Genomic DNA, 26,044 nt, shown 5'->3' with positions numbered 1-26,044 from the left:
GAGGCGGGGCCGCCGCAGGGCCTCCGCGAGGCCGCGACTCCCACGGCCATCAGTGCGCGGTGCTGAGTCAGACGCCCAGCGAGGCGGGGCGGGAGGGTTACGAGGGTGGCTGGCACCGCAGCGCCGGCCGAGATCCCCACTAGCTTCCCTCAGGACGAGTCATTGCTTTGGTGTGGCGTTTTGTTGGTGGTGGTGGTTGTAGTCTTGGGGCTTGATCTTGGGGCCTGGGCACGGCCCCTGGGCTTTGTCCAAGTCTCCCGAGTGCCCTTTGACTTCAGCCACAGTTCCACTTCTTGGCTTTTTGTAGATGAGACCTTCACATTTCAGCCTCCCGAGTAGATAATTATAGGCGTGCGCCAGGTTTGGCTTTTTTCTTTTTCATGTTCCCATTCTCCAGGCCTGAGTTGATGTTGGTGTGGGGCAGAGTGTGAGATGCTGGGAACTAGCAGACCTCCCAGAAGGAGGAACAAGACAGATCTCAGTTCAGATGGCAACCTTGAACCTTTCTCAGGGTGAAGTAGTTGTTCACCCAGGGTACTGGCAGGACTCGGTGATGCTGCCACACAGTTAGGACCCAGTGAGTGGGAAGTATTTCCTGCAGTCCCGGGATGGGTGCAGTGACCCTGGGGTAGGAGTACAGAAGGACTTGCCTTGGCATCTACATTTGAGTAGGAGTGCTCTGGGAGCCAGTGGAGATTGATTGGGTCTGTAGCTCAGTGGTAAGAGTTCGTGTTTAGTAGACACAAGGGTGGGCTTGGTCTCCAGTTCACCTACTTATAGTGAAGTAACCAGGGTGGTCGGGGAGCTGGGCTCCTGTGATTCAGGCCTATAATCCCAAGGCCTGGAGGATCTTGGTTTGAAAACAGTCTGAGCAGAAAAGTCGGAAAGACTGTATCTTTGATTAATAAGCAAAATGCTGGGCTGGAAGCATGGCTCAAGTAGGAGAATACAGATGTGGGCAAAAATGCCGAGCAAGAGCAAATGAAAAGAATGGTCATCGTTCCTGTTTTCCAAAGGTTGCTCCCTTTGCCAAAGCCTTGTGGGCATCAGCTTAGTGCCCTTGCTGTGCCCTACACACTGGTCAGCGCACTTTATGGATGAGGAGACAACTGGCAGAGGAACCATGAGATGCCACATGCACATTCAGTCCCCATGCGTTTCTGTTTTTTTTTTTTTTGGGTCCAGTCGTGGGTCTTGAACTCTGGGCCTAGGTGCTGTCCCTCAGCTCTTCAGCTCAAGGCTAGCGCTCTACCACTTGAGCCACAGCGCCACTTCCGGTTTTTTCCTTTTTGCTTATGTGGTGCTAAGGAATCGAACCAGGCATGCAAGGCAAGCACTCTACCACTGAGCCACCTTCCCAGCCCTGCGTTTCTGTTTTTGAATCTTGGGCAAGTGCTCTACCATAGGGCTAGATCCCTTCTCCCCTCAGCCTTAAATCCTGGTCATCTGTGGTTCTCAGGCTCTCGAGTGCATCCCTCTCTTCCCTCACCGCCAGAGTGGGGTTTGGGTGTGGCAGCCTTGGTAGATCCCTGGAGGCTGCTGGTCCCCTGCGGTATGCCGAGCATGGGGACTTGCACCATGAGGTTCCTTAGTGCTGCATCTTGCCAACACATTCTCAGCTGCCTTGGGGAGGGCCCGGCCCCATCCTCGGGGAGCGCAGCCCACTGGATGGGCTCTGGTGGCCCCTCGCTCCCCTGACGGCAGGCTCATTGCAGATGAGGATGATGTGCACAGGTGTGGCCGCTGCCAGGTGGAGTTCACTGCCTTGGAGGACTTTGTTCAGCACAAGATTCAGAAGTCCTGCCAGCGGGCCCCACATGAGGCCCTGCCTGCCACCCCTACTGCTACTGCCCTGCTGGGCCAGGAGGTGAGCTCCTACCCACCCCGTTAGACACTGGCTGAGGAGGGGTTCCTGGCGACCTGGGGGCAGGCAGAAGGCAGAGGGCAGGCGTCTGCTTGTGGGTGAGCGGGTGGTCCAGGCTGTCCTAGTTGGAGGCTAGTGGTGCAGGGGGGCTGCCCGCGTGCCCAGGGCTGGCTTGGCCCTGAGGAGGCACCGTTGTGAGATGGGGTCCTTCCTTCCTTTGGCCTCAGGGCCTCTCTTAGCTTGAGTTTCACGTAGCTTTGCCTTCTTGTCCTGGACTGTGCTCTGCTCACAGTTCCTGGGGCAGGGCATGGTGGCCAGAATACAGGGATGGGACTGGCCCCAGCTCTAGGGCCCGGCTGGGCGTTTGGCAGAGCCAGCCACGGTCCAGTTGGGGAAGAGCCCCTTCCAGCCATCCCACCAGGGGGCAGGTGTGCCCCTGCCCTCCCCGCCCCAGCTTTCCACCAGGGAAGCTGGCCACGCTCCGGAGGCCGAGTCCATATGTGCCTGTTTGTCCCCTGATCCCGTTGGTAGGTGGTGCCAGCAGCAGGCCCGGAGGAGCCCATCACTGTGGCCCACATCGTGGTGGAGGCCGCCTCCCTGGCAGCAGACATCAGCCATGCGCCGGACCTTGTTGGTAAGTCAGCTCAGCTGTGAGCATGGCGCTGTCCACGTGTGGAGCTTGGTTCTGAGCATCGGAGGCTGTAGTCCAGCTAGAGGATGAGGTGTCTCTGCTGCATATAATCCCTACTCTTCAGAGCAGGGCCTGGCCACCAGGACACAGGCCTTGGCTGAGCCCTCCGCTGGCCCCGGGACTTGGGCTTGCTCCTGGTGCCAGGCCCGCACAGCCCTGGGGCACTTACAGCCAGGCAAGTCTTCAGCTCGAGTCCCATCATGGCTGTCTCTGCCTTAGTCTTCCTAGAACCTTCTGCACTGGTTTTCTTGGCCCTACATGGCCCACTTGACTCAGTGAATGGTGTTGCAAGGTTGGTGGGCGTGGACAGCGCCCCAACCTGTTCGTGTCCTTGCTCTTCACTCCCAGGGTTGCCATCATTGGTGTGGAGTTCCTGCCCTGATTCTCATCGGGCTTTTATGAGCGTGTGATGCCAAGCCTCTTTGATGCTGTGTTTTATGATCATGGGCTATGCTCTGTGTGTGTGTGTGTGTGTGTGTGTGTGTGTGTGTGTGTGTGTGTGTGTGTGTGTGTGTGTGTGTGTGTGTTGGGGTGAATGTGAATGTCAAGCTGTGGTTAATTGGAGGCTTCTGGGTGCAGAGGAGCTGAATGCTGAACGAAGGCAGTTGAACGTGAAGGAAGAGAGGCTGGTGCGCAAATGTCAGGGGAGGGCAGAGGGGCTGGGCCTGGGCGGCGGCAGGGGGAGAAGGGAGCAGCAGTTCCCTGGCTGGCTGCTGTTGAGGGGCAGAGGCGGGTGGGTGAGTGGGCAGCTGGACAGGAATTGGGTTTGGACAACAGGTAGAACTTGGCTTTGTGAAGCTGCAGGAACCAGCTTAGGCAGGAAGAAGAGGGAGGATCTGTGGGGGAGGCCAGCCCCAGGCTTGGGAGGGGAGTCTGGGCCGGCGGCCCTCCCTAGGGAGGTGCTGCACACCTGTGCCCATCACTGCCTTTCCTGGAGGTTCTGCAGCACACGTGGAGCAGTGTGGTGTCTGGGGTGGGTGTTGTCCCTTGAGAAACGAGTTCCTTGGCTTCCGGCACCTGTGTAGACTCCAGACCTTTAGCCTGCTGAGCCCCTCTCCACCCACCTCTGACCTCTAGTGGCTCTAAGTCTTTGCTGGGCACCATCATCCTTGAGCTCTCCGGGCACCTTCTGCCTCTGCATCGCGCAGCTTTGGCTGCCGGGTCCTCACCTGTCAGGCCTCTGGTCCTCTGGGAAGATACTTGTGGATTGTTGAGAGTGTCAGCCGGGACCTGGGTGAGAGATCCCCTTAATTGTTTATGAGTCATGATGCTTTCATTCTGTTTTGCGAGAATGGCCTGTCAAAACAAGGTGCCATCCTGATGGAGATGGTTTCTAAGAGGTGGCTTCACAGCTTGTTCCCACTTGTCACTTCGTGAGCAGAAACGTGGAGCTTGTTTACACGATAGCTTTCCACATCGTCACATTTCCTCTGCACCACGGGGGAAGTGCAAAACCCTGCCTGCCTTTCCTCAGGCCATCTCGGGTGCCTGGAAAACGCATCCCCAGCGCTGGCGTCCCATCCCAGCCTGCACCGGGCAGGGCTCTTCTTTCCACTTCTAGCAGCTCAGACCATTGCCCCTCTCTCCGTTCCACAGGACGTGTGCCCCTGGGCATGGGATGGTGGGTCTGCTCACGCTTCCTACACTGGACACATTCTGGGGGCCCTGGAGCCCTTCAGGCAGCGTTGTGGCGCGGGAGGGGTTGCCACTTGGGGCCTGTGGAGCCCTCCCTCAGTGCTGGTCGGGTTTGGGGCCAGGTGCAGAGCAGGGGCCCCGCCCTGGGTGTTGAGGACAGGTCAGGCCCCGGGGTCTCCCTCAAGGGGGTCTCTGTGGGCCAGACCTGTGCCAGGCCCCAAGGCTTATGTCCACCCACCTCTCCTCAGACAGTGGGCACATCAAAGAGGTCATTGTGGCTGCTGAGGCCGAGCCTGGAGACGGAGAGGTGCCCGAGGCCCCACCCCGGCGGGGACCGGGGCTGGCTGAGGAGGCCGAGCAGGCCCAGGTGAAGCTGCTGGTGAACAAGGATGGCCGCTACGTGTGCTCGCTGTGCCACAAGACCTTCAAGACGGTGAGCCCGGGGTGGGGCTGGCGCCGGGGGCTGGGCTGGCGTGGCCCCACCGCCCTGCTGGGCCCGGGCCCCTGAGCCGCGCCGCCGCTCCTCCGCAGGGCAGCATCCTCAAGGCCCACATGGTCACCCACAGCAGTCGCAAGGACCACCAGTGTGCGCTCTGTGGGGCTTCCTTTCGGACCAAGGGCTCGCTCATCCGGCACCACCGGCGGCACACGGGTGAGCGGCGCGGGGCCGAGGGCTGGAGCCGCCCCGTCAGCCCGTCCTGACCCTGCCCTGCTCTAGACCTCGTGCCCCAGCTCCCCCGGAAAGCAGCAGGGCTCCACGCCTGCCTCCCCTCCTCCCCGGCTCACCCTGTTCTCCCAACAGATGAGCGCCCATATAAGTGCGCCAAGTGTGGGAAGAGCTTCCGGGAGTCGGGCGCGCTGACCCGGCACCTCAAGTCCCTCACGCCGTGCACAGAAAAACTCCGCTTCGGCACGAGCAAGGACGTGATTGTGGGCAAAGAGGACGCACCTGCGGGTACGCGCGGCCGGGAGGTTGCCGGGCCGCGGGGGCCACGGGTCTGGCGCCACCATTCAAGGACACGTTTTGGCTTTACCCTGAAGGGCCGGGCACCTCTGTGGGGACAGTCACGTCTGTGGCCGGAGAGCCTGTGGAGACATCACCCGTGATTCACCTGGTGACAGATGCCAAGGGGACTGTCATCCATGAAGTCCATGTGCAGATGCAGGAGCTGCCCCTGGGCGTGAGAGCGCTGGCCTCGGAGGTAGGGGTCGCGCTAGCTTCTGCCTGCTCAGTGCCAGGCCGGGCTTAGGCCTTGGTTCCAGCCGCAGGCCCAAGGCAGACTTGTGCAAACTGAGCTCCATGGGGACCTCAGTTTGGTCTCGGGATGGGAGGGGCTGTGTGGTTGGGGGGGGAAGGAGAGGGGGAAAGGGGAGGGAGGGCTGGGGTTCGTCCAGTGAGCACAAAGGCCGCTGGCCACGCACTGTGGGGCGTTGAGGATCTGCATTGAGGAACCTGGGAGGAGAGCCTGGCATGGGTCGGCCCGGTGGGGTGACTGAGAGGGCACCCCCATGCTGGGCCGCCTGGCAGCCTCCCTTCACCTCCTGCAGCCCCCTGTCCCTGCGGAGCGCCCCTGTTCTGTGGAGGGCAGCCGAGAGAACTTGCTGCACCAGGCCATGCAGAATTCTGGCATTGTCCTTGAGCGGGTTGCTGGGGAGGAGGGCACCTTGGAGGCCGCCCCTCCCTCTGGGTCTGGTCCGCAGCCCCTGGGAGAGGGCCCTCCGGAGCTGCCGCTGCTGGAGGCCGAGCGGATGGAGACGGTAGGTGTCTGCTGCTGGCGCGCCGTGTGCTTCCCGGCCCGGCTGCCGGCTCCTTGCAGCGGGAAGTAGCGTTGCTTTCTGCGGTGACTTTGCTTCCTGGCCTGTTTCCTGTCTATTCCTTGGGCCACAAGGGAGCCTGGGGGTGGGGGGCGGGCAGGGAGCGGGAGTGGAATCTTCTACTTGTGCCTGGGGCGCAACCCAAAGTGGGTATTTAGCTCTGCCATATGGTCTCCCAGCAGATGGCCAGAGAGGCTTCGGCTGTGCCCAGGACCCACCCGTGTCCGCAGTGCAGCGAGAGCTTCCCCACGGCTGCCACCCTGGAGGCCCACAAGAGAGGCCACCAAGGTGGGTGGCAGGGTTTGGGCGGCACAGGCAGCAGAGGTGCGGTTTGTGGCCTGTGGTTGTGTCTGACCCGAGCGTGTTTGGCCGCAGGGCCGAGGCCGTTCACCTGTGCGCAGTGCGGCAAGGCCTTCCCCAAGGCCTACCTGCTCAAGAAGCACCAGGAGGTGCATATGCGCGAGCGCCGCTTCCGCTGCGGGGACTGCGGGAAGCTCTACAAGACCATCGCGCATGTGCGTGGCCACCGGCGCGTCCACTCGGACGAGCGGCCCTTCCCCTGCTCCCAGTGCGGCAAGCGCTACAAGACCAAGGTACACGCTGGCCCCTCGCCCCCCCCTCCCCTCGGCCCCCCACTTCACTCAGACCTGGTGGCTGGGTCCGGGAGCTGGGGTCCTGTGCTGAGGCCCGGCCGCATCCCCTCAGAACGCCCAGCAGGTGCACTTCCGGACACACCTGGAAGAGAAGCCACACATTTGCCAGTTCTGCAACCGGGGCTTCCGGGAGAAGGGCTCGCTGGTGCGCCACGTTCGGCACCACACGGGCGAGAAGCCCTTCAAGTGCTACAGGTGTGGCCGTGGCTTTGCAGAGCATGGCACGCTCAACCGGCACCTGCGCACCAAAGGTGTGGCCCTGGCTGGGGGGCGGGGGTGGGGGCCTGGGTCTGACAGGGTGTGACCCGTCCTGCCCGCCCGCCCACCCCAGGGGGCTGTCTGTTGGAGGTGGAAGAGCTGCTGGTGTCGGAGGAGCGCTCCGCGGCCGTGCTCACAGAGGACCCCCACGCCCACGCGGTGCTGGTGGAGTTCTCGTCCGTGGTGGCCGACACCCAGGAGTACATCATTGAGGTGAGGTGGGTGTGTGGCGGGCGGGACGCAGCCCTGCTCGGGCCAGCACGGGCTGACCAGGACTGTCCGTTCAGGCCACTGCAGATGATGCGGAGACCAGTGAAGCTGCCGAGATCATTGAGGGTGCCCAGACAGAGGTGAGGGCTGGGTCAGGGCGGGTGAGGGACGGGCGGGCGGACTTGCCGCCAGGTGGTCCCTTGAACCAAACAGTGCCCCCAGGTGGACAGCCACATCATGAAGGTGGTGCAGCAGATCGTGCATCAAGCGAGTGCTGGGCACCAGATCATTGTGCAGAATGTGACCGTGGACCAGGAGGCGGCGCTGGCCCCAGAGGCAGCAGCGGCGGCCGACACCATCACCATCGCCACGCCAGAGAGCCTCACAGAGCAGGTGGCCATGACGCTGGCCTCGGCCATCGGGGAGGGCACCGTGCTGGCGGCCCGGGCAGGCGCAAATGGCACCGAACAGGCCACAGTGACCATGGTGTCATCCGAGGACATTGAGATTCTTGAGCATGGCGGCGAGCTGGTGATCGCCTCACCCGAGGGCCAGCTGGAGGTGCAGACTGTCATCGTGTAGGAGGGGCCGCGTCCCTGCGGACCAGGGGCAGGGGCAGGACCCTTGGGTGCCTGCCCATACCTGCCTGGCCTACACAGGAGACGGCCTAGAGCTTCAGGCATCCGGAGGAGATGGGGCGTGTGAATACGTAAAGGGTTTTTTTGTTGTTGCTTTTCAATAAAATATGAAAACCTGCAGCTTGTGATGTTGGGGCGGTGGCGACCTCCGGGGCCAGTGCCACTGCTGCTGCAGGTGTCCTCTGGAGGCGGCTGCCTGGCTGGACCACCCTCTGCTCTCCAGTGCCTGCTCCAGCCCGGGGGCTCTGCCAGCACTGGCGGCGCCTCCGTGGCGTGTGGGTGTCTCTGGCATGTGGATAGGCTGCCTTGCCCAGCTGGAGCTGTGATCCCAGTTCCCCTAGCCGTGCCAGAGGGCGAGGACGGGGTGGGTGCTGCCTGCCTTGCCGGCCGCCTCCTGCTGTGAGGCTGTCCTGGGCGTGCGCTGAGGCTGAGACGCGGGGCTGGGACAGGCCCAGCTGCCTTTCTCTCTCTGAGGAGAGGACAGGTGTAAGAAGCAGCAGGGGGTGCTTGGCCAGGATGGGACTGGTCTTTCTCCATTACTCCACCTATTTCTCTTAGGGAACACAGCTCAAGGAAGCAAATTCTGGGTGACCTAATTTCTGGGGAGGTGGAGGCAAGAACAAGATCTAGGCTGTGGGTGCGGCTTTCCTCTTCAATCCTGAGGCCATTCTAGGGGGCTGTCAAGGGCTTTTCCCACTGTTCAGGGCAGGCCTGGAGCAGGGCAAGGGCCTCTCCCATCATTCTGGGGCAGCCTCCTCTCTTGCCCTCTTGGATCTCTGGGAACAAGAGCTAGGAGTTCTGGCCTCCACTGGGGTGGGGGTGGGGGCGGGACCCACACCAGCCCCTCCCCTGGACCAAAGGCCTCAAATACCTGCTGGTGCTTTGGCATGAGAGCTGCTGTGGAACCAAGACGCAGCAGGTCCTGGCCACAGCATCCTCCAACCTGGCCTTCACCCCAGCGGCTCAGGACTCCTGAGCCTCGCCATACCACCAAGTCCACATCCCAGGTAAGTCAGGCTTGAGTGAGCTGGGGGTGGGTGTGTGGGGGGGAGTCCTCCATCTGAGCCTCAGTTTTCCTCATGGGAGACAGTCTTGAGTTGACAGCCACCCCCACCCTGGGGGCACAGTGGGACAGTGGAGGGGTAGAATGTGCTGTTGGGAAGGCAAGCCTGCTTTCCCAGGCTGGGTGTGGGTTGGCGTGCATAACTTGGCTGTGCCTGTCCCTCAGGCTGCTGGTTTGTCATGGGTGGGCCCTGGGCTGTGCTGGCTGCGCTCTGGGCACTCGGGGCTGCCGGGGCTGCTGCGTTGCGTATCGGAGCCTTCAACATCCAGAGCTTTGGTGACAGCAAAGTGTCAGACCCAGCCTGTGGCAGCGTCATAGCACAGGTGAGGCACGGCCGGGATGGTCAGCCGGCCCTGTGGGCAGTCTGTGGGTGTGCGGCCCTGTGGGTGAGCGGCCGGCCCTGTGGGCAGCCTGTGGGCGAGCGGCCGGGCCCTATGGGTGAGTGGCCGGCCCTGTGGGTATGCGGCCGGGCCCTGTGGGTGAGCGGCCTGGCCCTGTGGGTGAGCCCTGTGGGTGAGTGGCCGGGCCCTGTGGGTGAGTGGCCTGGCACTATGGGTGAGCCCTGTGGGTGAGTGGCCGGACCTGTGGGTATGTGGCTGGGCCCTGTGGGTGAGCGGCCGGGCCTGTGGGTGAGCGGCCGGGCCCTATGGGTGAGCGGCCGGGCACTGTGGGCGAGTGGCCGGGCCCTGTGGGTGAGTGGCCGGCCCTGTGGGTGAGTGGCCAGCCCTGTGGGTGAGTGGCCGGGCCCTGTGGGTGAGTAGCCGGCCCTGTGGGTATGTGGCTGGGCCCTGTGGGTGAGCGGCCGGCCCTGTGGGTGAGCGGCCGGCCCTGTGGGTGAGCGGCCGGCCCTATGGGTGAGTGGCCGGCCCTGTGGGTGAGTGGCCGGCCCTGTGGGTGATCGGCTGGGCACTGTGGGTGAGCGGCAGGGCCCTATGGGTGAACGGCCGGGCACTGTGGGTGAGCGGCAGGGCCCTATGGGTGAACGGCCGGGCACTGTGGGTGAGCGGCAGGGCCCTGTGGGTGAACGGCCGGGCACTGTGGGTGAGTGGCCGGCCCTGTGGGTATGCGGCTGGGCCCTGTGGGCGGGCAACCGGCTGCACACCCGCGGCTCCTCCCCAGATCCTGGCCGGCTACGACGTGGTGCTGGTGCAGGAGGTGCGAGACCCAGACTTGAGCGCCGTGTCCGCGCTGATGGAGCAGATTAACAGGTGCGGTCTGTGCCCAGCGTCCCGGGCTCCCTTGCGCCCCCCCCGCCCCCCCCCGCGCTCGGACTCAGGCCCCGTCTCCCCTCAGCAAGTCCCGGCACGAGTACGACTTCGTGAGCAGCGCGCCGCTGGGCCGGGACCACTACAAGGAAATGTACCTGTTCGTCTACCGGTGAGCAGAGTGGCGGCGGGAGGGCGCGGGGCGGGGGGCGGCTCAGCGGGCCCGTGTCCTCTGCCCCAGGAAAGCCGCGGTATCCGTGGTGGACACCTACCAGTATCCGGACCCGGAGGACGCCTTCAGCCGGGAGCCTTTCGTGGTCAAGTTCTCCGCGCCGGGCTCCGGTGAGGCTGGCCCCGCCCCACACTGGCCCCGCCCCTCGCCCCGCCCTTACTCCGGGCCACCACGGCCACGCCCCCTCCACGGCCGGTCGTGCCCCGCCCCCACCATGGCCACGCCCCTCCACGGCCGCCCGTGCCCCACCCCTCCGTGCAGCCCTGGCCCCGCCCCCACAGTCAGCTCCGCCCCTTTCGGCTCCACCCTCGCCCCGCCCCTCAGGCCCTCTTTCCCGCAGCCGCCGGGGAGCTGGTGCTGGTCCCGCTGCACGCCGCGCCACACCAGGCCGTGGCGGAGATCGATGCCCTTTACGACGTGTATCTGGACGTGATCGACAAGTGGGGCACCGACGTAAGCCGCCCCGGGTCCCGGCAGGCCCGCGTGGGGGTCCGGGCCCGCGTGACCGCGCCCCCGCCTCTCCGCAGGACATGCTGTTCCTGGGCGACTTCAACGCCGACTGCAGCTACCTGCGCCCGCAGGACTGGGCGTCCATCCGCCTGCGCAGCAGCGAGGTCTTCAAGTGGCTCATCCCTGACAGCGCCGACACCACGGTGGGCAACTCGGACTGCGCCTACGACCGCCTGGTGGTGTGCGGCGCCCGCCTGCGCAGGAGCCTCAAGCCGCACTCGGCCACCGTGCACGACTTCCAGGAGGAGTTCCACCTGGACCAGGCCCAGGCGAGTGTGGCGCGGGACCCGGGCCCTCCGCACCCCGGCCCTCCCAGGCGCTGAGGCTCCATTTCCTTTCCCTCCAGGCTCTTGCCATCAGTGACCATTTTCCCGTGGAGGTGACCCTCAAGTCCCACTGACAGCGAAGGCCCGGCCGCGGCCACCACTTACCCTCAGACCCGAGAAACGGACACCGTGTGAGGTGGCCGGCCACCCCCACCCCATCAGTGAGGACGTGGGGCAGGGTCATCTGAATGTGGAAGAGTGCCTCAGTTTCCCCACCTGTAGGATGGTTACCAGCACCTTCCCCATAGGGTTGGGTGAACACTGTCCTGGCTCACACCTGTACATTAATAAATAAGCCGCTCTCAGCCAGGACCACGATGGGGACCAAAAGTTCTCTGTTCATGCCGAGGACCAGCTGTGCTGGGGTGCAGTCTGGTCCTGGGGGGCCTTCTTCCCACCCCCCTTCGGGACAGGGACAGCCTGCACCAAGTTGTCCTGTGGGGATGGCTATGAGACAGCTCAGGGAAGTTGTCCCCCTCCTCCCCATGCTTCCGAGAATGCAGAGTGGAGGGGGGGGAGGAGTGGCTTCTTGGTTTCAGAGCAGGCTGATGCCATGCTGCCAGAGGCCTAGGCTCCACGGGGAGCCCTGAGAACGGGTAGGCCACTTGGGCCTAAGGCTCTGCCCGGTGACTGTACACTAGGCTGGGTACAGCCTTCAGACGCGCGTCCCTGCTTGGAGCCTGGGCTGAGCACAGGCTCAGGACAGTGCTTTGCACCCAGGAGAGCCAGCCATCCCCTTAGCAGGAATGCATGGGACCCTGTGATGTTTTGGCTTTCCGAGCATCTCTTTGACAGGATTTCAGCTTGCCAGAAGGGAAAAGCTGTTCAGAAAGTGGTGCTGGGATTGAACCCATGTAAGGCAGGCATCCACCTGGAGCTATATCCCCAGCCCCCAAGTTTGGTTCTTATGTAAGATTTTCCCAAGGTGCTTCAGGTCCTTGCCTCTGGCTGAATGAATGGGGGTGCTCAGGGGCTTTTAGGGGGGGCAGGTCTCTGTGGGCCACTGGATTCCTAAACTGCCTGGACTCCCTGTCCAGCAGGCAGGGAGGGTAGGACAGGTCAAAAGGACTTTATTTACAATTCTGCTTTGGGACAGGGGACACTCAAGTACAAACGTATACAGTGTCCCCTTGCCACTCATTTCCAAAGTCCATACCCTGTCCTGTCAGGCGGGAAGGTGGAGGGCCTTCCATCTAAGACAATCAGGAAATGTAAAGTGAGAGGGCTTTGTAAGCTGAAAAATCCCTTGCTTGACCCCCAGAGAACCTTGAGCGGCCCTGAGGACTCTCCTGGTGGGCTTGAAACCCGTCTGCAGCTGAGCTTAACCTTTCTTTTGTTTGAGCTTTTCTAAGTATATGTGCAGGGACTTCTGGATGGAGTCTTTGGAGATGAAGCTGACGAAGTTCTGGATGTCGGCCTCACGCTGTTTGATCAGGAGATCTGCTGTGGCTTTGCGCATCATGTTCTTGGTCAGCTGTCGAGCATGTTCTAAAGAAAATAGGATTCACCCGTGAAAACCCACCTTATTTCTCTCTATGAGAATACTCTCTCTGAGTATTCAAACAGAAACTTGGTCATGAAGGCTGTGGTGGTCACATGTCCAGTCCTAACAGTCACGCAAGTGGAGACCAGAGGACCCCAGTCAATCACAGTGGGTACAAGATTCTATCTGAAAACCAGGACTTAAGTGATAGCGTGTTCAACTAGCAAGTGCAAGGCCCTAGGTTCATTCCGTAGCACTGCAAAAATCAAAAAACCCAAGCTGGCAGAGAACTTAGGGTGTCAGGTAGAAGACAGCAGCCACTGTCCCTGCTGCCTACCAACTTCTCTAGTAAACCACTCAGAAAACCAGAAGTGGAGTTGTGAATCAAGTGGTAGAGCACTAGCCTTGAGCTGAAGAGCTCAGGGAAAGCACCCAGGTCCAGAGTTCAAGCCCCATAACTGACCAAAAACAAAAAACAAGAGAACAAAACAAGTCTCACAGATTTTCCTGCCTGGGCTGGCTTTGAACCTCAGTTCTCTAATCTCAGTCTCCTGAGTAGGATTACAGGAGTGAGCCACTGGCACCCAGTCCAACTGTCCATTAATGGACAGTTCAAGTTGTAAACACCCATACAGCCTGAACTGTGACCTTATCTAGAAAATGTCTAGATTTTTTTTTTTTTTTGGTCGGTCGTGGGGCTCGAACTCTGGGCCTGGGCACTGTCCCTCAGCTCTTCAGCTCAAGGCAAGCGCTCTACCACTTGAGGTACAGCGCCACTTCCGGTTTTCTGGTGGTTTATTGGAGATAGGAGTCTCACAGTCTCTCCTGCCCGGGCTGGTTTTGAACCGCGATCCTCAGATCTCAGCCTCCTAAGTAGCTAGGATTACAGGTGTGAGCCACCAGCGCCCGGCTTAGAAAATGTCTAGATTTTTGAGATGAGATGGCTTAGGGTACAAGCAGGGCCCTAATTCAAAGCAGAAACCCTTGGAAGATCTGGGACAGACACAGGAGGGGAAGTCCCTACGTAGAAGTGATTCTGTTGTCAATAAGAACAAGCGGAGTCCACCAGGAGCTGAAGAGGCCAGGGAGGCCCACAGCGCAGGCGGGTGGCTGCCGGCCGCCGGGCTGTGTGTGGTCCTTCGATAGAGTGAGTGGCCCTTGCCTCACTGAGGTGGATCTGCGGGGGGCTTCCCTTTGCCCCGGCTCCTCACCTGGGATGGCCAGCCACTGGGCCATCACGGAGAGGGCTTTGCTCTGCACCTGGTCCTCGGGTACCACCTGGTCCACCATGCCCACCTGCAGGGCGTCTGCAGGGGGGAAGAGCAGTCCGAGCTGTAGGGCCCGCTCTGCCGTCCGGTGCCCGATGGTGTTCACTAACGTGTCTTTGAACCTGGAATGAAGATGCCCACTCACTTCTGCCTCTGGGATCTGTTCAACCCAAGTCCACAGGCAGTGTGGGTGCAGTTCTGGGTCTTACCAGAAGGGGGCGACGATGCCAAGCAGGGTCTCATTCAGTCCTATATTGTACTTGGGGTTGTCAGCCAGGACTCTGTAGTCTGAGCAGAGAGCCATCAGACAGCCCCCGGCAGGAGAGGCGCCCTGCAGGGAGAAGCGGGACATACCCAAAGGAGGGCTGGGCGTGTACCCATGGGTATAAGCATGTCCATGCAGCCATCAGCCAGAGGCTGACCACAGCAACTTCAGCTTCTGGGTCCAGAAAAATCCCTCTCCCGGGTGGGGAAGGTGGCTCAGTGGTAGAGCGCTTGCCTTGCATGCATGAGGCCCTGAGTTCGATTCCTCAGTACCACATAAGCAGAAAAAGCCAGAAGTGGCGCTGTGACTCAAGTGGTAGAGTGCTCGCCTTGAGCTGAAGCGCTGAGGGACAGCACCCAGGTCCAGAGTTCAGGCCCCACAACCGACAAAAAAAAAAATCCCTCTCCTAGTCTTTGGGTCAGGGGTCACATGGCTTCTCCTCTTTAGTTGCTGTACACTAGCTTTCCGAACCAGCACTGAGCCACAGTGCTCATCTCACCTCAGACCCCATGGACTAACCTGGGGTGTGGGAGGAGCCCCCAGGCAGCAGGTTGGGGCATCTTCATCCCTCCCGCCCCTCCCCCTCCTGGGGCTGCAGCTCCACCCTCCCACCAGCTGGCGCTGCTCTTTGGCCCCCCTCGCCTTCCAGGTCTGACCAGAGTAACATTTATAAAATGCATATCTGGACTCAGGCTGGTCATCTTGGCCCCGCTCCTGAACTGGCCTGGAGCCGGCGAGAGGCCCTAAAGTAGGGACACTCACGTTGATGGCCGAGATCACCACCATGTTGGACAGATAGAGCCTCAGCCACAGCTCCTGCACCGCTCTCCAGTACTCGGCATAGTGGGCCGGGTTCCGCCCGCACATCTCCCTCAGGTCCAGGCCGGCAGAGAAGATGCCGGGGCGGTCCTGTGGGGAAGCAGCCAGGGCCGAGCTGTCAGTCCACCTCCGGGTCAGCAGCATTCCTGCCGGCAGGGCTGGGATCTGTCGGGAGTCAGGACGTGGCCCCTTCCTCCCCAGCTTCAAGCAGAAGCTGCCCAAGTCATTCAAGACTGAGGCTGAACTGGTCCGGGAGGGTCTAAGGGCAGTGACAAGCCTCCTTACAAGGGCAGGGAAACGCACTCGAGGAGAAGTCCTGGCACAGGACTCTGGGTACCACTGGGAGCCTCACAGAGCCTTTAGAGGAAACAACCTCCTGGCATGCAAGTCAGAACGGGGAACCACTGGTGGAGGCGATCACAGCGGATGCCATGATCATGTGCTGAGCGCTCCCTGTGGGCCGGGACCTGTGTTCAGTACACAGCAGGTGCACAACACAGAGCACGAACCCATCAAGGCATTGCCTGTGGAGGAGCTGCGATCACACTCGGCACGCGTGGGCCTCTCATTCAGAAGCTCCTGGGTCTGGGAGACAGCTTTCTCACTGCAGCAAGAAAGTGTCCTGCTAGGGCTGGGCAGGTGGCTCAGTGGGAGAGTGCTCGCCTAGCATGCATGAAGCCCTGAGTGCCATTCCTCAGTACCACAGACACAGAAAAAGCGGGAAGTGGAGCTGTGCCTCAAGTGGTAGAGTGCTAGCCTTGAGCAAAAGCTCAGGGACAGCGCCCAGGCCCTGAGTTCAAGCCCCACGACTGAAAAATACATAAAGAAAAAAAAAAAAAAACAAGTGTCCTGCTAGCCAAAGCCATCTTGGAGTGTTTCAGAGTCATCTGAGACTGTGGGAAAGCAGCTTGGGGCTCCGGTGCATCCGAGCTCCCAGTCTACCCACCAGGAGAGTCTGCAGCAAGCCCCCTGCAGCAGCCAGGTGAGGTGGGCGTGGGGGCGCACTGCTCTGTGTCCCCAGCTCCAGGGCAAAGGGACTGCCAGCAGCCAAGAGCCATCCCTGACAGAACTGGGCGTCCACCGGGATCCTTGGGAAGTTACAGTGGCGGCTCCCGGGTCCACCCCCTTGACCAAGAAGGCAAGGTATATGTCTGACCCTGCACCTTTGCTGACCATGATTCAGCTGTCCTGTGGTGCCTGCCCTGGATATTTTTTTTTTTTTTTTTTTTTTCGATTGTGGGGCTTGAACTCTGGGCCTGGGCGCTGTCCCTCAGCTCTTCAGCTCAAGGCTAGCACTCTACCACTTGAGCCACAGCGCCACTTCTGGTTTTCTAGTGGTTTATTGGAGATAAGAGTCTCACAGACTTTCCTGCCCAGGTTGGCTTTGAACCATGATCCTCAGATTTCAGCCTCCTGAATAGCTAGGATTACAGGTGTGAACCACCGGCGCCCAGCCTATCCTGGATTTATATCATGGTGGCCACTCAGCTCTGGAGAATAAGCACTGTCGGCCTCATGGTGATCTTCCCAATCAGTGAGGGTTGGAGTTAGTACCACACTCGTGGTCCTGGCACCGAGGGGTGCGGTGTGAGCAGCGAGGCCCGGGCTGTCTGGCACCCCACCCTCTCTGGTGCTTACAGATCCTCCCTGACTCGACACTGTTTCATTCAGGATCCTGTGTTTGGCACATGTCAGCATTTGAGGACCATGCTGATTAGGCTCCTCTTATCTACTCAGGAGGCTGAGATCTGAGGATCATGGTTTGAAGCCAGCCTGGGCAGAAAGGTGAGGCTCTTATCTCCAATTAAATTACAGAAAAGGGGCTGGGAAGGTGGCTCAGTGGTAGAGTGCTTGCCTTGCATGCATGCATGAGGCTCTGAGTTCAATTCCTCAGCATCACATAAGCAGAAAAAGCCGGAAGTGGTGCTGTGACTCAAGTGGTAGAGCGCTAGCCTTGAGCTGAAGAGCTGAGGGACAGTGCCAAGGCCCAGAGTTCAGGCCCCACAACCGACAAAAAAAAAAAAAATTACAGAAAAAGCTGGAAGCGGTGCTGTGGCTCAGGTGATTGAGCGCTAGTCTTGAGCAAAAGGAGCTTGACAGTGCCCAGGCCATGGGATCAGCCAAAAAAAAATTCAAATGGGAGTGGAGCTCCCATGTGAGCCAGAGCTCCTCAGCCAGAAGCGGAGTCCAGCTGGGGCCAGCTCCCGCTCAGGGAGCCACGGCCTATGGGCACTCAGGACGCACCAGATGACTGACCCACCCGCCAGTCCACCCCTGCCTCCCTCCACTCCAACCCAGACCCCCGCTGCTCTGCCTTGGAGAGGACAGGCTGCCAGGACACACGCCGTTGTCCAGCGGTACCTTGGATGCCTCTGGTGGTGTGTGTGGCATCCAGGTCACCAGAGGCTGCAGGCTCCTCCCAGCCACACGGTGACAGCAGGCCCCCGCCTTCTCCGGGCCTCCCCCCTGCACCAGGGCCCAGCCCAGCACCTACTGAAGTCAGGATGAGACCACGGAAGGACTTGTCATTCTCCAGCTTCTCCAGGCTGATGACCAGCTCCGTGAGGAGCTCCAGGCTCAGGCTGTTCACCGGAGGGTTCTTGAACTTCATCACGGCAACCCCTAGGTTACAGGAAGGGGAAGCTTGCACCTAGTCCTGGAAGAGTACCCGACTAGACTGTACCCCCACACAAGCCGCATGATTCTGGCATCTTGAAATTGGCACCAGCAGCTCACACCTGTCATCCCAGCTACTCAGGAGGCTGAGATCTGAGGATGGTGGCCCAAATCCAGCTCAGGCAGGAAAGTGCAAGAGAATCTTCTGTTTTTTTTTTTATTTTTTTGAGTCCGGTCGTGGGGCCTGAACTCTGGGCCTGGGCGCTGTCCCTCAGCTCTTCAGCTCAAGGCTAGCACTCTACCACTTGAGCCACAGCACCACTTCCGGCTTTTTTCTTTTTGCTTATGTGGTGCTGAGGAATTGAACCCAGGGCCTCAGGCATGCAAGGCAAGCGCTCTACCACTGAGCCACCTTCCCAGCCCTGAGATTCTTCTTAGCTACCAAAGAGCTGGAAGTAGCACTGTGGCTCAAGTGGTGGAGCGCTAGCCTTGAGCATAAAAGCTCAGGAACAGCGCCCAGGCCGAGTTCAAGGCCCAGAACCAGTACACCCCCTCACCACACTATACCCTCCCAGAAAAAGTTGGCAAGTAAATTGACTCTTTTGGGAGGGTTACTGGGGATGGAAGCCAAGCCTCTGCGCCTGCTCTTCCCCCTTCCTGAAGGCGGTGGCGGTCTGGAGGCAGTCCCTGCCCCCCACCCAGGGCGAAGGGCCGCCTGGTGTGTGGACGAACCAACTCTGTGCAGGCGGCTGGACAAGGAAATGATTGAGCGCCCACTGTAAAGCCAGCTGTCTCCCTGCGCCGACAGCCGAATGAGCACTGAGGACCTGGGCTGGGAACACAGCTCAGGGGAAGAGCACTTGCCTGGAATGCGTTAAGCCCTGGGTTCCATTCCTCAGCACTACATACACAAAAGAAGCATGAAGTGGCACCACTGTGGCTCAAGTGGTAGAGCATTAGCCTAGAGCAAAAGAAACTCAGGACAGCGCCCAGGCCCTGAGTTCAAGCCCCGGGACTGGCAAAAACAAAACAAAAATGAGCACCTGTTCTCCTTACCTTCAAAGGAGCAAAATGAAAAATATTCATTTCACATCACATCTTATAGGTTGCAACGACCCTTGATGTGGGGAAAATTCTCCTTTAGTAGCAAATTTAACAAAACAGAACAAGCAAAACAGGGCTGGTTCTCGGGTGTTTTTTTTTTTTTTTGGGTGGTGGGCAATACTGGGATTTGGACTCAGCAAAACAACACAATAAACTCAAGTTGTCTTTTTTTGGGGGGGGAGTCCAGTCATGGGGCCTGAACTCTGGGCCTGGGCGCTGTCCCTCAGCTTTTCAGCTCAAGGCGAGCGCTCTACCACTTGAGCCACAGTGCCACTTCCGGCTTTTTTTTCTTATGTGGTGCTGAGGAATGGAACCCAGGGCATCATGCATGCAAGGCAAGCGCTCTACCACTGAGCCACCTTCCCAGCTCCTCAAGTTGTCTTCTTGTCTTTTTTTGCTTGTTTTTTTCTTTTCTTGTACTGGAGATTGAACCCAGGGTGTCGCCCTTGGTAGGCAAGCGTCTTGCCATTGGGCCTCCTCCCTGCCCAACTTCAGGTTGTCCAGGGCTTGCACAGCAAGGGCAAGCACAGACCGGAACAACAAAAAAAAAGAAGTCTTCTGCAAGCCTGAGGCTGTGTACAGCACAGCCCGTTAAACAGGCAGGGCAAGGACCAGCCACGTCAGCAATGACCCTCTCCCTCTCCACCTGCCAGCCCCACCGTCCTTAAACATTTGCCATGCCTGTACAGAGCCAACAAATGAAGATTTGCAGTACTGAATGCCCCTCCCTTTTTTTTTTTTTTTTGGTCAGTGGTGGGACTTGAACACTGGGCCTGGGCGCTGTCCCTGGGCTCTTCAGCTCAAAGTGTGCGCTCCACTGCTGGAGCCACAGCTCCATTTCTGGTTTTCTAGTGGTTTATTGGAGATAAGAGTCTCACAGAAGCTGGGCACCAGTGGCTCATGCCTGTAATCCTAGCTGAGATCTGAGGAGCGTAGTTCAAAGCCAGCTGGGGCAGGAAAGACCATGAGACTCTTATCTCCAATAAACCACTTGAAAACTGGAAGTGGCCCAGAGGCTCAAGTGGTAGAGTGCTCACCTTGAGCTGAAGAGTGCAGGGACAGCGCCCAAGTCCAGAGTTCAAGCCCCATGATGGACCAAAACAAAAAAAGTTTCATAGACTTTCCTGCTGGGGATGGCTTTGAACCATGATCCTCAGATCTCAGCCTCCTGAGTAGCTAGGATTACAGGCATGGGCTACTGGAGCCCAGCCTACCTAAGTCAATTTTTTTGGCCATTGTTGGGGACTGAACTCAGGGCCTGGGCACTGTCCCTGACCTTCTTTTGCTCAAGGATAGCACTCTATCACTTGAGCCACAGTACTACTTCTGCCTTGGTACTGAAGAACCAAACCCAGGGCTTCATGCATGCTAGCCATGCACTCTACCACTCTACTCAGCCCTTTAATGTATTTTAAAACATGCTTTGGTGTATGTGCCTCAAGTTGCCCAGAAGTAAAAAAGGATTAGAGTATTTTCATTGTACAATGTCTGGCTTTTTCCTTCAGGGAGGATGGAACCATGCTTGGCTGCTACTAATGTAGTCAAGCTGGCTTTGAACTCTGGACTTTCTGCCTCAGTCTCTACTACTAGAGTTTTGGGTGTGCACCTCCATAGCACAAATCCTACTGCTTTTTTCTTTTTTCAGTGGTCCTAAGGTTTGAACTCTGGGCCTGGCACTACCCTATGACTAGTGGGCTCTCTGAGGCTCACTTCCGGTCTCCAAACCTCCAGTGCCATGCAAACACCCTGAGGTCAACATTTCTTACATGGTGGGGTGAGAAAGCACTTCATCTTGCTATCCAGAAAGTTCTGGGAGGGTGGCACACCCCAGAGGTGTAGCCCCTCGCCCTTCCCAGCTGCCTGACCCGCACCTCAGCTATTTCCAGCAAATGTGCGCACGATGCCCGGGCTGCCCGTCTAGCCCTCGGAGGATTCAGCTCTCTTTCCCCTTGCCTCAGCTCTCTCTCCTCTCGTCTCCTCTCCTCCCCTCCCATCTCCATTTTTGTAGTGCTGGATCAAGCCCAGGACCTTGCACACACTAGGCAAGTACTGGGGGATTAGTTCTGCCCTGCAGCTATCTGCTACAGAAAGTACAGCAAGTTAAAGCCGGTTTGAGTCAACAGCTCAAATGCCAATTTGTAATCTATTTGTTCAGTTGGGTTGAGGGATTTTGAAAACAGACTGAAGTGAGCGTTATCATTCCAGATGAACTGTCTATGACAGTCATGTTCCAGCAAAAGGACTCCTGCCAAGTTGGAAAGAAATTAAGAGTGTCTGCAAATCTTACACACCTCCCTCTGCTTGCAATGTAGAATATTTATTTTATGGAGACAAACGTTATCAATCAGGTAACGTTTTGAGCAATGGAATCATCTGTTTAGTCTGCACTGAAAGTAAATATGTGCCAGAACACAAAAACCAACATTTTAAAGCCAGGCACCAGTGGCTCAGGCCTTGAATCCCAGCGACTCAGAAGCCCGAGGCCCAGGCAGAAAAGCCCCCAAAGACTTTTTTTTTTTTTTTGTCGGTCATGGGCCTTGAACTCTGGGCCTGGGCGCTGTCCCTCAGCTCTTCAGCTCAAGGCTAGCGCTCTACCACTTGAGCCACAGCGCCACTTCCGGCTTTTTTCTTATGTGGTGCTGAGGAATCGAACCGAGGGCCTCAGGCATGCGAGGCAAGCGCTCTACCACTGAGCCACCTTCCCAGCCCCCAGCCCAGCTTTTTGCTAATGAAAAACTGGAGTCTTTTTCTGCCCAGGCAAGTTTTGAACCGCGACCCTCGAGTTCTTGTCCTGAGTAGCTGATTACAGGTATGAGCACCAGTGCCCAGCTTCCCATAGCTACTCATAGCCACAGAGGAGCATCCGAAGATGCTGGGAAGACAGATTCAGGTGCAACAGCCTTCCCCTCTCCACGTGCACAAACCCTGCATCTCCCGAGGGCCTTTGGAGATGTCAATTTGGAAATGAAACAAGAATTCAGGTGTTGGTTGTACAGGCACAGAATCATGCCCAATTAAAATGCTCTAGAGAAAGGCAGTGACCAGTACTGTTCGCATTCCAATCCTAGATTTATTCAATACAATTCTTTATTCTACACAACGAAGTACAAACACAACCTTACCTAAATGCTAGTTACAAAACTCAAATTTTATAGTACTGACTGTACAATAAAAGCCAAAAAACAAAAAACAAAAAAGAGCAATGTACATGTTGCCAAGGCAAACCTGCAAGACCATCAGGAAAGGCAAAGTGGGGCGGGACAGGGTTCTGCCAGCTGCAGAGCAGGCTCAGCTGCTCACAGGGTTCTGCCAGCTGCAGAGCAGGCTCAGCTGCTCACCAGCTCAGGAGGGAAGACAGGGGCACAGTGAGGACATGGGAAATAGACACATTCGTGGCAACTAACACAGGTAGAAGAGGACTCGGGCAGGGCCGGGCCAGGCCTCACACAAACAGTAGCTTGGTCCCTTTCTCCTGCCAATCACTGCAGGAAGAACAAGGGCATGACCAGGCCGCCAGGCTGGCCCAGTACCCTGGGGCAAGGCTGGAGCACTGCCACCGGGAGGCTTGTCTGTTGGCCCTGCACGGAACACTCTCAGAACAGAGAAGGGGTGAACTCTAGCCAGAACACTACAGGGCACCTTATGAACAGAACAATCCCACAGCACTTTGGCAGCCAGAACTCGCCCACAGAAGAAATGTTTTAGCTGCTGCTTCCAAGCCTGCTCCCAGCAAGGGATCCTTTCCCACAGGCCCTCCTTTGGCTAGTGAAGTGACAACTGGGCTGAGTGGGCACAAGGTGCAGGGTGAGCGCCAGGCCCTGCTTATCGGGAGGAGTTGGAGCTGGAGCGGCTCCTGTGGCGCCGGCGGCCAGGAGAGCGTGATCTCCGGCGCACAGGGGACCTGCGTCTCGGAGAGCGGGACCTGTGGGAAGAGAAGCCGTCAGTCAGAATGTCACAACCAAAAGTCCCAGCAGCAAGCGGTTTGTTTTTCCTTCCTGGAATAAAGGTCACATTTTACTTTTCAGCCCCAGGGACAGGACTGCTGGTTGGACGGAACCGTGTCCTTAGCTATTATGAAGGCTCTCATGGTAGCCCTAAGCCCCAGGGAAGAGGTGCTTCCAGTCGCCTGGCATTGACACCTTTGCCCTTGTCCTGTCCCCGACAAACTCCCAGAGCTCCAATGTTAATCTGCCTTTTGCCTACTGCCTCCCCACAGCAGTGGAAGGCAGAAAACGTTGAATTAAAGGTCTCAGAACCATCACAATCAAACCAACCAGTCTGGTGGGCACATGGACTTACCTCCTCCTCATCCGCGGGGGTGACCTGCGCCACATGGGGGGCGGCGGCAGCATTCTCCTGGGAGGACTGAAGCGCCGAGGGGGTGGCCTCGGCCACGGGGCCAGCACTGCGGTGGCTGTGATCTCCTGGCCATCAATTTGACCTAGTGAAAAAGGACCCCCATCAGGAAGCATGCCATAATCACCACCTTGACCAGCCATGAAGGCAAATCCTGGGCATGCTATGGTGAACAAGACAGGCTGGGGACAGTGATATCCCAAAGCAATCCTACCAACAGCCACAGCAGGACTGTTTCTGCCAGGGAAAACGAGGGGCAGGGATCCCAAAGGGGACATCCGCTTGCGTACACACAGCTTCCTAGAAGAACCACCACCCACCCAAAGACCGAAAGGAAGTGCTGGAGCCTTCAACATAGCAGTGGAACAAGCTTGGGGCGGGATGAAGAACTTCCTTAGGTTTCCAGTACTGAGACAGACAGACTAATATGAATCAAAAGGGAGGGAAAGCCAGGTGCCAGTGGCTCACTCCTGTAATCTTAGTTACTCAGGAAGCTGAGATGTGAAGATTGAGGTTCAAAGCCAGCGCCGACATGAAAGTCTGAGACTTATCCTCAACACCAGAAAACCAGAAACGGTGAGAGTGAGAGTGCTAGCCTTGAGCAAAAGAACTCAGGGAGGGGCTGGGAAGGTGGCTCAGTGGTAGAGCGCCTGCCTTGCATGCCTGAGGCTCTGGGTTCGATTCCTCAGCACCACATAAGCAAAAAGAAAAAAGCTGGAAGTGGCGCTGTGGCTCAAGTGGTAGAGCACTAGCCTTGGGCTGAGGGACAGCGCCCAGGCCGAGTTCAGGCCCAATGACCAGCAAAAAAAAAAAAAAAACAACAACTCAAGGGGCTGGGAAGGTGGCTCAGTGGTAGAGCGCTTGCCTTGCATGATCAAGGACCTGGGTTCGATTCCTCAGGAAGCCATTAGGCAGAGCTTAGTTGTTTGGTATTGTATGCAGTGGAAAGTTTTTCATCTCCTTGTCAAAATATTAACAAAATCAGATGTAATTTCTGATACCTGGAAGGCTGACATAAGAAGGACTGTGATTCCAGATTATCTTGGTATAGTTAAAAAAAAAAAAAAACAACTCAAGACGTTCCTGCCCTGGCTGGCTTTGAAGCGCTATCCATAAATCTCAGCCTTCTGAGTAGCTAGGATTCCAGGTCTGAGCCACTAGCGCCCGGTTACCTCTGCATTTTTACTTTATAGTCTCACCCAAGGACCTCACTACTGAGGATCAAAGTACAATCTTCACCCTTTCCTAATTCTTTTCTTCCTCAAGTGCATGTACATCCATATGCTTGGGTATTTTGCAAGGAAGTTGATAAAAATATGAAAGAGCTCTTGTGCTCTTTGGGGGTAGAGAAGGGACTGCGTTGGAGGAGCTGATGCTCACAGCTTTGGAGGCAGTCTCTCAAGTCCAGGGTTCCTGAGTCTGCGCCTCATTTTTATTTGCTTGTTACATCCTGAAGACTGTGGATTCCTGGAGCTTCTGTCCCAAATAGCCTTCCCGTAAACATTTGTTCATGCTGACACTGACATCCCCCAACTCTTTGTCCAGAGTGCTGGGGACTGAGCTCTGGCCTTGTCTTCTTTTGCTCCAGCCATGGTCTCAGTCCTTTTTCAGACTCTAAGTCTGCAGTACCTCTCCCTCTTCCCTCCCACACAAAAATTTCTACATTAAGTCAAATATATTCTTTGTAAGAAAAGCTTCATTTGATTCATTACTGTCAACAGACTGAAATTTCCTAAAATGTTAACACATTCACATTTGCTGCATTTCAAGAATAAGAACTGTAATCCTGAATAAAATCGGGAATCCTTAAAGAGCTCCAGTGATACTCATGGAGCTTAGCTGGAAATCAGCTCCCCCCATAGGCACAGACCCCTGGAGCACAGAGGCAGGAGGTGCGGGGTTACCGGAAGGACCACCCACCTCCATCCATGTGCTTCAGCGCCTTCTCCGCCTCGTCTGGATTCTCAAACTCCACATACGCGTAGCCTTTGGACAGGTGAGGGTGCATTCTCTCTACAGGCATGTCAATCATTTTAATTTTCCCATAGGTAGAAAATATCTCCATAATATGATCCTACAGGAAAAGAATGGTTATACTAATCAACAATTTTTTTTTCTTTTTGGCCAGTATTGAGGCTTGAAGGTTTGAACTCGTAGCTTCATTCTTGCTTAGTCAGCACGCTACCACTTGAGCCATGACTCCAACCTGGCATTTTGCCGGTTATTTTGGAGATGAAGTCCTGAGGATTTTTCTGTCTGAGCTGGGTTCAAATCTTGATCCTCTGGATTTTAGCCTCCTGGATAACTAGGGTTACAGACCACTGGCACACAATGTACCCACATATTTCTTAAGAGGCAAAGAGAATTTACCATGCAAACCCCAGTGTAAAAATGTTCTGCTACCTGACAAGAGCTACTGTGTTCTGGCTTAAGCCTCATAGACACATGTGCTGTGTGTTAAAAGGGTCACCCAGTGTGCCCCTTAAATCACGCACCACAGCAGTCCTGAGGCACACTTGCTAGCACAGTGCACTCACTGCTATGGGTGCTGCATCCCTCACCTTGGTCACGTTCCTGGTGAGCCGCCCTATGTGCACCTTGGTGGGCTTTGGGGAAGGGCTCCGTCTTTTCCGCTCCTTTTCATCCCTTTTAGGTGGTTTGGATCTGACAGAAAACAAAATATCAAAAAGCACCTTCTGTCAAGTAAGAATGTAATGACAGTTTCACTGGGAGTGGAGCGCAGTGCGAGACCCTAGTTTTCATGGCGGTGGGTCACCGTTAACGGGGTCAGGACTGACTCCTGTTTAGTGGGATATATCTGCTTGTCTTGCGTAACATCTTTCACGAGGAAGAGGTTCCCGTTGCTTTATGCACACCACTGACTCGGGTGGCCCTTCGGATCTCATCTTGTGGGACGTTTGCAGCCGACCTGCTGACACCCACTCACTTAGAACGGGAGCTGACGCCCACTCACTTAGAACGGGAGCTGACGCCCACTCACTTAGAACGGGAGCTGACGCCCACTCACTTAGA

At 57.6% G+C, this 26,044-nt stretch overlaps 4 protein-coding genes across 6 annotated transcripts in view; 2 read left to right on the top strand and 2 right to left on the bottom strand.

Moving 5' to 3' along the window:
• Positions 1-7,884, top strand: part of E4f1 (E4F transcription factor 1) — a 9,075-nt gene extending 1,191 nt beyond the window's left edge. The window contains exons 3-15 of the mRNA XM_013011245.1: positions 1,584-1,867; positions 2,396-2,498; positions 4,439-4,623; positions 4,722-4,842; positions 4,993-5,145; positions 5,232-5,392; positions 5,739-5,948; positions 6,188-6,293; positions 6,381-6,598; positions 6,711-6,909; positions 6,990-7,129; positions 7,204-7,266; positions 7,349-7,884. Of these exons, the coding sequence (XP_012866699.1) occupies positions 1,584-1,867; positions 2,396-2,498; positions 4,439-4,623; positions 4,722-4,842; positions 4,993-5,145; positions 5,232-5,392; positions 5,739-5,948; positions 6,188-6,293; positions 6,381-6,598; positions 6,711-6,909; positions 6,990-7,129; positions 7,204-7,266; positions 7,349-7,708 (2,303 nt within the window). The 3' untranslated portion in view covers positions 7,709-7,884. The remainder of the gene's footprint in view (positions 1-1,583; positions 1,868-2,395; positions 2,499-4,438; positions 4,624-4,721; positions 4,843-4,992; positions 5,146-5,231; positions 5,393-5,738; positions 5,949-6,187; positions 6,294-6,380; positions 6,599-6,710; positions 6,910-6,989; positions 7,130-7,203; positions 7,267-7,348) is intronic.
• A 707-nt stretch (positions 7,885-8,591) lies between these two features.
• Positions 8,592-11,542, top strand: Dnase1l2 (deoxyribonuclease I-like 2). Its single transcript, XM_013011777.1, has 8 exons — positions 8,592-8,771; positions 8,993-9,150; positions 9,947-10,035; positions 10,121-10,204; positions 10,274-10,374; positions 10,605-10,717; positions 10,792-11,043; positions 11,121-11,542. The coding sequence occupies exons 2-8, from the start codon at positions 9,007-9,009 to the stop codon at positions 11,172-11,174; spliced, it is 837 nt and encodes a 278-aa protein (XP_012867231.1). The 5' UTR covers positions 8,592-8,771; positions 8,993-9,006; the 3' UTR covers positions 11,175-11,542.
• Positions 11,543-12,108: 566 nt separating this feature from the next.
• Positions 12,109-17,552, bottom strand: Eci1 (enoyl-CoA delta isomerase 1). The gene is made up of 5 exons (XM_013011778.1): positions 17,430-17,552; positions 14,879-15,025; positions 14,061-14,182; positions 13,795-13,973; positions 12,109-12,588 (listed from the first exon to the last, which is right to left on the bottom strand). The coding sequence occupies exons 1-5, from the start codon at positions 17,544-17,546 to the stop codon at positions 12,422-12,424; spliced, it is 732 nt and encodes a 243-aa protein (XP_012867232.1). The 5' UTR covers positions 17,547-17,552; the 3' UTR covers positions 12,109-12,421.
• A 4,812-nt stretch (positions 17,553-22,364) lies between these two features.
• The window catches only part of Rnps1 (RNA binding protein S1, serine-rich domain), an 8,866-nt gene continuing 5,186 nt past the window's right edge, over positions 22,365-26,044 (bottom strand). For all 3 annotated transcript variants that reach the window (XM_013011688.1, XM_013011690.1, XM_013011689.1), the window contains 4 exons: positions 25,573-25,675; positions 24,932-25,085; positions 22,955-23,096; positions 22,365-22,577 (listed from right to left, as the gene is read on the bottom strand). In XM_013011688.1, coding sequence (XP_012867142.1) covers positions 22,478-22,577; positions 22,955-23,096; positions 24,932-25,085; positions 25,573-25,675 — 499 coding nt within the window. In that variant the 3' untranslated portion in view covers positions 22,365-22,477. The remainder of the gene's footprint in view (positions 22,578-22,954; positions 23,097-24,931; positions 25,086-25,572; positions 25,676-26,044) is intronic.

Source organism: Dipodomys ordii, unplaced genomic scaffold (assembly GCF_000151885.1).
Source record: "Dipodomys ordii isolate 6190 unplaced genomic scaffold, Dord_2.0 Scaffold14, whole genome shotgun sequence".
NCBI lineage: Eukaryota > Metazoa > Chordata > Mammalia > Rodentia > Heteromyidae > Dipodomys > Dipodomys ordii.
The sequence above is the reverse complement of the archived record's forward strand: the minus strand, read 5'-3'. Positions and strand labels throughout refer to the sequence as shown.

Excerpts from the sequence above, each read along its gene's own strand:
- Dnase1l2 (XM_013011777.1), top strand. The coding sequence starts at position 9,007 with ATGGGTGGGCCCTGGGCTGTGCTGGCTGCGCTCTGGGCACTCGGGGCT. Across the intron at positions 9,151-9,946 it reads GTGGCAGCGTCATAGCACAG|ATCCTGGCCGGCTACGACGT; the intron begins GTGAGGCACGGC and ends GCTCCTCCCCAG. Across the intron at positions 10,036-10,120 it reads CTGATGGAGCAGATTAACAG|CAAGTCCCGGCACGAGTACG; the intron begins GTGCGGTCTGTG and ends GTCTCCCCTCAG.
- Eci1 (XM_013011778.1), bottom strand. The coding sequence starts at position 17,546 with ATGAAGTTCAAGAACCCTCCGGTGAACAGCCTGAGCCTGGAGCTCCTC. Across the intron at positions 13,974-14,060 it reads GGCATCGTCGCCCCCTTCTG|GTTCAAAGACACGTTAGTGA; the intron begins GTAAGACCCAGA and ends TCTTCATTCCAG. Across the intron at positions 12,589-13,794 it reads CCAGTGGCTGGCCATCCCAG|AACATGCTCGACAGCTGACC; the intron begins GTGAGGAGCCGG and ends TATTTTCTTTAG.